At 45.4% G+C, this 8,741-nt stretch overlaps 1 protein-coding gene across 1 annotated transcript in view; it reads left to right on the top strand.

Annotated features, from left to right (window-relative positions):
- The first annotated feature begins 2,196 nt into the window (after positions 1-2,196).
- LOC138493127 (intestinal-type alkaline phosphatase-like) overlaps positions 2,197-8,741 on the top strand; it is a 233,907-nt gene continuing 227,362 nt past the window's right edge. The window contains exon 1 of the mRNA XM_069620328.1: positions 2,197-2,352. Coding sequence (XP_069476429.1) covers positions 2,277-2,352 — 76 coding nt within the window. The 5' untranslated portion in view covers positions 2,197-2,276. The remainder of the gene's footprint in view (positions 2,353-8,741) is intronic.

Raw genomic sequence — 8,741 nt, 5'->3', positions numbered from 1 at the left:
GAATGTAAGGTACTCCCTGAGCTTTTGGACAGTGTGGAAGTTGCCCAGGTCCGCGGACAGTCGAATAGTCTGCGGACCTTATTGCTATTAGCATGGGCTAGGGGATTCAGTGTGTGGTATGGTATATGTACGTGAGGGTAAACTGGTAAAAACCTATGAAATTCAGTGAAGAAATGTTGTTAAAGGGACGTTATGGTTGAGTTGCGCTACTAAGAACCTATGAAATTCAGTGAAAAAACATTGTTAAAGGGACGTTCTGGTTACAAGTAAAACTGAAAACCCCCTGAAATTCCCTAGTTATGGTAAGCTAAGCAACCATAACTCGCGCCACCACCATGCACTGCTAAGACTAATACCCCTGACATCAAAGATGACATCACAAATGTCATTCATGACATCACTGTTGACATCACATGTGCATTTAGTTTTTAATGCACTGCCTCTACAAGGGATTGTCATCATAATGTTGGCAGAAAAATGTCAAAAAATCATTGGAAGAACTATCATGTGCCAAATAGTTCATTAGGTGATGCATTGCTATAAACACCATTCTGTTACTGACTTCATTCCAGTACATGAATGAACTGCTATACAAATGTAGGCATTCTCTGCAGTATGCGACATGCACTGTGACACGTAATAAGTACTTAATGCCTTCTTTACTCCATAGTTGTACTACTACACACAAAACATAAACGACCACAATACATAGAATTATGAGCATATACAGGGAAAGTAAAGTAAGCAAAAAAAGCATCATTATCAGAAAGTGTTCCTAACCTAACTACTTAAGTTCATGCACAGACATGATTGCTGTGTATCAAAGCTGCTGCTTCCCTTATGTATATATATATGAAGTGAGTGGATCCTAAGGAAAGTAGCGTAAGTACAAATGAGAAGAGTAAGGTATACAAACATAGTACCTTTTGCATTTTTACTTCCTGACTGTCAATGAAGAAAACCACCTGGCCTAGATATGTTAGTGAGCAACAAAGAAAGGGTAGCCAGACATGTGATGTCATCAGTGATGTCATGAATGTCATTTGTCATGTCATCTTTGATGTCCTGGGTATTAGTCTTAGCAGTGCATGGTGGTGGCGCGAGTTCTGGTTGCTTAGCTTACCATAACTGGTGAATTTCAGGTGTTTTTCGGTTTTACTTGTAACCATAACGTCCCTTTAACGTTTTTTCACTGAATTTGATAGCTTTTTGGTAGCGCAACTTAATCAAAATGTCCCTTTAACAACGTTTCTTCACTGAATATGAATATAAATATATATATATATATATATATATATATATATATACAACTTATATGTATTTGGAATTTGATATTGGGGCTTTGACATTTTTTTCAAGTTATGGATGACTGGGACCTTGTAGTTTCTTGGCCTGCAATGGGCTCTAGGAGGTCAGTTACATTTCTGTTTTGTGCTGGTTAGACTGGGGGAACACCCTTCTCCATCAAATTAGTGAATAACTACTGCACGGTCTGACGCCAAACCAAGAAACGTACACATCACTTTGTGGCCAAATTGTTTCTTATCAGGTGCATTTTTGTCTGCCGTTTTGTTTTTGCGCTATGCGTGTTCAATGAAAGCACCCGTTTCTCAATGGGAAAAGGAATGGGAGGATTGCGAAAACAGCTTTTTTGTTGTCTTGATAACTGCTGAACCGTTTTGTTTTAGATTTTCATTTTGTTCGGACATCTGAAAGGTGTAGCTGAGTAGAGAGGTGGTGGGGTGAGAGGGGACGTTGTGTTGGGAGGAGGGCATGGGGGAATCCCCAAAACAAAAAAAAAAAAAAATGTTTGTCGCAAGAGGATAGCTCAGGGGCTACATGCTAACCTTGGAAGCAAGACGGCACAGAGCAACACAGGTTCGATTCCCGGGTCTGCGCTTAGAAACCTCAGGGTATTAAGTGCGCTATAAATAACCTATCATATCATATCATATAAAAGGTTGAATTTAGGTCGACCAAAATGAGCCAACGGAATTGTGTAACAACGTGGAGCCACCAATTCCAGGCCTGTGACCACAGTCACCTCACACCCTGCTTGACAAAGTCCTCGGGACAGCTGATAGCATACTGGGAACAGGGGACTCCTTTCCGCTTGCAGTGGGCATTTTTCTTCGTTGGTTTATGGAGGTGCAAAGGTGAGGTCGGAGCATAAACCCAGGGGCGATTTATGGGTGTGTAAGTAGCAGAGCAAACTCCTAGTCCCCAAGGCTGCCTCGAGGAGAGCCCTCTGCCCCCCCTACCCGCCGGGAAACACCATGAAGCTCCTGCCGCTGTGTGGACTGCTGCTCCCCTTCTTGGCGCTGAGCTCCAGCGTGCTGCTGCCAATACCAGGTGAATAATCATAAGCCAAGGGGTCCACACGCCTGCAGCTCTGCAGATGCTCGGACTAGGACTCCCATGGTCCCTTACAATGGACCATGCTGGCTAGGGCTGATGGTAGTTGTAGTCCAAAACATCAGGAGACGCACAGGTTTCAGACCCCTATTCTATAGCTGCAATCGTTTGGTCTCTCACTTTTCTTTTTCTGGGTTGGGAGGGTGGGGGGTTTGAGCTCCGGGTTCCCCAGGGAGCTCATTTGGCAGGTATCCGCGGTCCCAACCCACCCTCATTGCTGCTGCATAGAAGCTGGGCTGGGGTGTTCTCTAAACCTGCGCGTGCCCTCGTCACAGTCCAACTTTAATGTTGACAAAATGAAGGTGAGGTCCAGAGTCCGGAGATCGCTTCCACATGAGGTTCCCAGGCAGCATGTGAATATCTCATGGAGTAATTTAAATGGCTCCATTTAAAAATAATGTCCCATTTTTGTGCGTCTATATTTTGCTTTGTGCCAGATTCCTAACGCTTATAAGCGCTGTTCTAGGTGGTTCTTATTAAGGAATGGAAGAGTACCCAGCTTATTGACTTGGATAGGATGAAGGGGTTGAGCCTTGACGTGCTTGGATTCAGTGTCCTAAGGCTGGACACAGAGGTGTTAAGCCACCGCCCAACTCTCTGAGCTATCTCAGAGTCTGAAATAAAACGCAGTGGTGGAGTGAATATGGAGTAGAAGTTTGTGGAGTGTACTAGTACTGCGCAAGTAGACCTGAAACACAGTCATCAATACTTTAAATCGCTTGGGCTTCATCCCTGCAACTTGGATCCACAGGTATTGATACCTTCGTATAGGAACATGATGATTTATACTGGCCATTGTGCCTCTCATTAACTTCCACCAAGGCATTTCAAGCAATGAACTCTAATGACACTAAATAGTGATTTTCGATTAAGGAACCATATTTTCAACGCATTATCGACTGATTTAATCCATGAATCGCTACTCATGAATTACTAGGGGATCAAATCCAGAACTATCAGACTGCCTTGAGAACGACCGAATGGTCGAAACACGTGTCGGCTGAACGTTAGAATAAATCATCTTGTGCACATCCAATGGCTTCATCTTTATATATTCTCTAATGTGGTCAAGAATTCTGAAATGGAACTTTAAAGTATTGATGACTGTGATTCGGATCTACTTGCGCAGTACTAGTACACGCCACAAACTTCTACTGTCTATTACTTTTGAGGTACCGAGGGGAACCTCATGTGTACTGTCTGCTGCATTTTGACGAGATTACAGGTAGTTGAGCGCTCCACACACAGTTAACCCCCAACAATTGTGTTTATTGTAAATATGGAGTAGTGCTGGTTACTCCAGATATTTACCACTCTATATTTAAAGACTGAGATAATATCGTTAGGACACTAAATAGCCATTAATATTTTTGTTTAGGGTGTTCACTTTTGCCATCTTTGATTGGATTGTGGCAGTTTATTCCAGATGTTTCTTTTAGTCTTTATGGAAGCAAGTAAGCGGGCACTATTATATAGCATGAACAGTATAACCTGCCTGATTATCCCGACCGCGCTACTTATGGTGTGTAAAAGCACCATTGACAGCATGGGGGGAACAGGCATGGTCGCTTCATTGATGAGGTGCTCTAAGCACTGTTGGCATGAAGTCCCTGGTATGCTTGGCTGTACATTAGCAGATAGCACACGTGTGTTAAGATGAGCTTTCAGTGAGGCTGGGCCCTCGGGTTTTCAAAGACCATTAGCAGATTCACGTTCAGTAAACATGCTTTTTAACCATAGACTTTTTAAATTAAGTTGCTGTTCAGAATGCTTGTGGATGTGACAAGGAGGTCCGATTAAAGCATAGTTGCAACGTGACCCATTCCAATCTGTAGGTGCTTATCCAGTCCTGTTTTCTTTGCATTCTGGGACGTGTTATTCCACTTTTTCTATTATTAAACTCCGACTACAAGACCCAGAATGCAAAGAAAAAAATAGTTTTGGATAAGCACAGACAGATTGGAATGGGTGATGTTGGCAACTATATGAAATCATCCGTATTCCAAGAGTTAATCAACTAAGGGTTTCTTTCTTTCGGGCTTTTGTCTCGTATGGCACTGCAAATTGATTTTCATGTTAGTTTTTTGACAGATTAAGAATTACCAACACAGCCCATATATCTGGACACATTGCTTGTTTAAGCTGCAGTTCGTTGCTGCGTTGCCTGAGCTGTGCAGGCGGTGCTGATTTACGCAGTGTAGGATTTGGGTCAGAGAACCTGCAACTCTGCGAGTAGCAGCTAGTGGACTATGTAGTTACTGTACCAACAGCCAGTCCCGGCATCGCAGCTGCCAGCATGATTTCAATGTATAAACCAATAACCATGGTGGAAACAGTGAAACTACAATTCCCAGAATCCAAAGTGCTGATTTCTAGAAAACTCATTCAAAAAGTAAGCGCATTCACCAGCAACCTTAGAAAATGACTGAAACAACTATAAAAACATGTTAAACTCGAGCTCGAGTGGGGGGGGGGGGGGTCGGTGCACGTTAGTAGTGGGGTAAACATCAGCCCATGTCTAGGCTGTGTTCTGCCAATGTTTCGCAATGCAAAAAAGAACAGGAATAGGACGCATTACAAAGAAGACTGGGGGGGAGGGGGGGTGCAGGGCAGTATTTCTACAGAAATACCACCAACATGAGTTACCATTGCTCGCCACTCAGTCTGTTATGTTGACTTGTACCGCGCGCTGCTACCACCTAGGCGCAGTCAGGCCGATTTACCGCTGCTTTATCAATGATATGATATGATAGGTTATTTATAACGCGCTTAATACCTTGAGGTTTCTAAGGGCAGACCCGGGGATCGAATCTGTGTGGCTCTGTGTCGTCTTGCTTCCAATGCGAGCACGTTGCTCCTGAGCTATCCTCCCGAGACTAAGTGGCTGCATGGCGCTGTTAATCCCCATTGTAGCAATCTATTGGGAATTTGGTGGATTAATGCAGGTGGTAAACCACCCATTTTTAGCATTATGAAGAATTTAGTTCCAAATCATTCAGACAAATGGTGGTTATACAGTCACTGTCCCAAAATGGCCGTTACTCTCCCAAAATGGCGCTAATGGAATTGCCGTCATTCTTTTACTTTCCACTAAACTCAGGATGACCCCCCCCCAGATACTCTTTGGTCTGCAAATAGAAATTAATCGCACTCAGCTGGAGAAGGTGGGAGAGCAGCCTCTTTCCTGACCCAGCAGTACATGGGATCACTGACTGGAAAGAGGCCTCTGTTGGGCAGAGTGGGGTCCAGTGAACCCCCCTCCATATGCCAGACCTCAGCGAGAGCCATGGAAGCCCCTTACGGCATAACCACTCAGAAAGGTTCTACAACGGTGTAGATTCCTTCACTGCACCACCAGCTTCAACGTACTGACCCTGCTTCTGGAGCAGGCTGTGCAGGAGAGGACGAGACCAGCATGGGTTATGCCCCCTTGATTACCCAGTACTACCAATGCAGCGGCTGTGCTGGGCAGAGGCTACCGCCGGGTGATCAACCGCTAATGATCTGATTACTTACCGGTAATCTTCATTACTCCTAGTCATACTCTTCCTCGTCACAGTACTCACGACCCTCCTCTCCCTGAAGAAGGTCCTGTGTCAGAGGTGGGTGCCTCATAAAGTAAGTATTGTGACGAGGAAGAGTGGACGTGGAGGTAATGCCCAGCTTCTTTGAAGAGTGGTAACACAGCACTTCGAGGTAGCCCCAAATTACTTTTCCTTAGCATGGCCAACAAGGCTTTATTTCTGACCTCAAGGTTTCTAAGGATCTCAAAGAACAGCAGGAACATGGAAGACCAACTCAGTGTTGGACCACAGAGAGGCTAGCCGGCGGACACTTCTCAAGAATGGCTGGGGAGAACTTTGAGCACAATGATTATGGTCCATTTTCCTAAGCATGATCCCATTCCGATAAGGACACCTTTTTCTTAAGTGTACAGTGAATGGCATCTCTGGGAATGCCTCTCCCCTTCCTGGGTGGTATGGTAATGGTCAGAGAGATATGGGCAGGGATTCAAGGGCGGAGCCGCAGCCCACGTCATGCAGTGCCCAATCTCCCCAGGGAACCAAATCAAGTGCAGCTGGAGGGACTGAGCCATGGACTCACAATGAGGGTCACTGGGACTGAGACATGGACTCACAATTAGGGTCACCGGGACTGAGCCATGGACTCATATTGAGGGTCACCGGGACTGAGCCATGGACTCACAATGAGGGTCACCGAGACTGAGCCATGGACTCACAAGGAAGATCACTGGGACTGACCCATGGACTCACAATGAGGATCACTCAGCATGGTCTCAGGTGGCTTGGTTTCCATTCAGTCTGCCTATTGCAAATTAACTTCTCTGGGGTTTGTAAATTAACCACTCTCTCAATCAGTATTGAGACAATTCAATTGATGAGTAAATCACCCTAGTTTTGTAAATAACTTGCCTATGAGACTGCGATCGGGATAAATAGCACTGATGTGGGTCCCTGGTGATTTGCATAACAGCAAAAAGCATTTGGGGAGCATAAGAACGACCACAGAATTTGTATATCTGAAATGTTCTTGTGATAGTGGCTCATATATAAAACCCTTCGGAGCAAGCAATGCATTAAGGGCTCTGCGGTCATTTAATTTGTCAACGCTCCATCCTAAAACCACAAGCCCTCTTATTTCACCTAAATGCTCCCTCACAGACCTTGTAAATCAATCATTCAGCCCCCCTCGCCTTCCCACACGTCTTCAGAGGCTCCGTGCACAGGAGAAATCTTGCATGGACTGATTAAATCCCCGGGCCTCACACAACATGGACGGTTCGGGACTCGAGCTTCCATGCGAACTGCACCCTGCAATATGAATTTTGCTGCAGTGCAGCACCTTGTTGTGGCCCAAATCCTCTGCTGGCTGTCTTCTAGCATCCAAGAGGCGGTCTGTGTTCTTAAGGTCACTCTTCATACTCTTAATCCTGGTGTTTTCCACACATCGGAGGTTCACCAGAACCTTTTTGACCATTGCCAAGATAAATGTCTTTCCCACAGTGGGTGTCAATCTACCCACCCCTTCAGGGAATCTCTCCACCACAACACCTAGGCCATCACATCGCCCCTCTCGCCACCTGACTCACTAGATGCCGCCTTCCCCTGCCCTCCCGCCACCCTGTACAGCTGTACCCTTCCTCTGTGCCCCTCTGTATGTCCCACCCCCGCTGCATTTCTGTTCTGTTGTTACCTCTGAAAAGCGCTCCGTTATGCATCTGTACTGTTGTACACCTCTGTAAAGCACTCTTCGCTTCTCGAAGCCACGTCTTCGCTGAATACGAACTTCGACACCCACTGGACTTACAGGACCAGGCCCCTGCACGACCAGTTGCCCTTGCACTGCCTCTGGGCCTCCCAACCACGTAGGGACTGTATCTGTAACCCTACAGTCTCCCGACTCTGTGCACTTATGAGCCACCTCCCTGGCAGCACCTACGAGTTCCTTTGCACTCTCCCCCCTGGCAGTTCTCCTCCCGACCCCCGCACGATCTGAATGACACAAGGCCTAGTAAGATCATTGTTTTGTCCTCCTTCTGTCTTCCCTTCCTTGTCTTTTTGCTCCTAGAAAAACGTTTCTACAGGCGCTTTCTAAATGACATATCATATATCCATTAATCCCATACTAATAATAATGGGCTGGACACCCCCCTGGCATTAATTCCAATAGTTCTATGTGACATGAGACGGGAGGCATCATTCATTCAGCTAGATAGTCTCATTAAAGTCCTGGGAGCAATTTTTCATAAAAAAAATCACCCCCTGGGTTATTGACTTAACAGGTCACCTGGCGCTTCACATTTCTAAGGGGTGATTTAAGGTGCATGAGTTTAGCCATGGGTTCTGCAATCTATCGCTCCCCAGATGTTTTGAACTACAATTCCCATCAGGCCTAACCAGCATAGCCAATGGTGCAGACTTATCGGACTGCAGCTTTGGATGCATTATATTGATTTCAACATCACCTCCTCTAGTTTTTAATATGACCCGAACGCCATAACCTTCATTTTGCTTAAGGTTCCATGTACCTTTGAGTATGATCCATGTAACATCTGCATAATATTCTCAGTTCAGTATATGCCCCATAGCCATGTCTAGTAATTGCTCATGGACAGATTAAACTCAGAGACACTAGAACCCGCTGTTATTCCACAAATCAGAGATGTCGTGGGGGGATGTATACTAATTGACCCTTTCACAATTGATCTCGGGAGAATTGACCCCGGGAGAAATGACCTAATTTAAAAGGTCAGTTAGGCCATATATGTGGGGTAAACCCCCTGCAACTCTCCACCCAATCCAAAA

The sequence above is a fragment of the Ambystoma mexicanum genome, chromosome 10 (assembly GCF_040938575.1).
Source record: "Ambystoma mexicanum isolate Mex_15411 chromosome 10, UKY_AmexF1_1, whole genome shotgun sequence".
Taxonomy (NCBI): Eukaryota; Metazoa; Chordata; class Amphibia; order Caudata; family Ambystomatidae; genus Ambystoma; species Ambystoma mexicanum.
The sequence above is the reverse complement of the archived record's forward strand: the minus strand, read 5'-3'. Positions and strand labels throughout refer to the sequence as shown.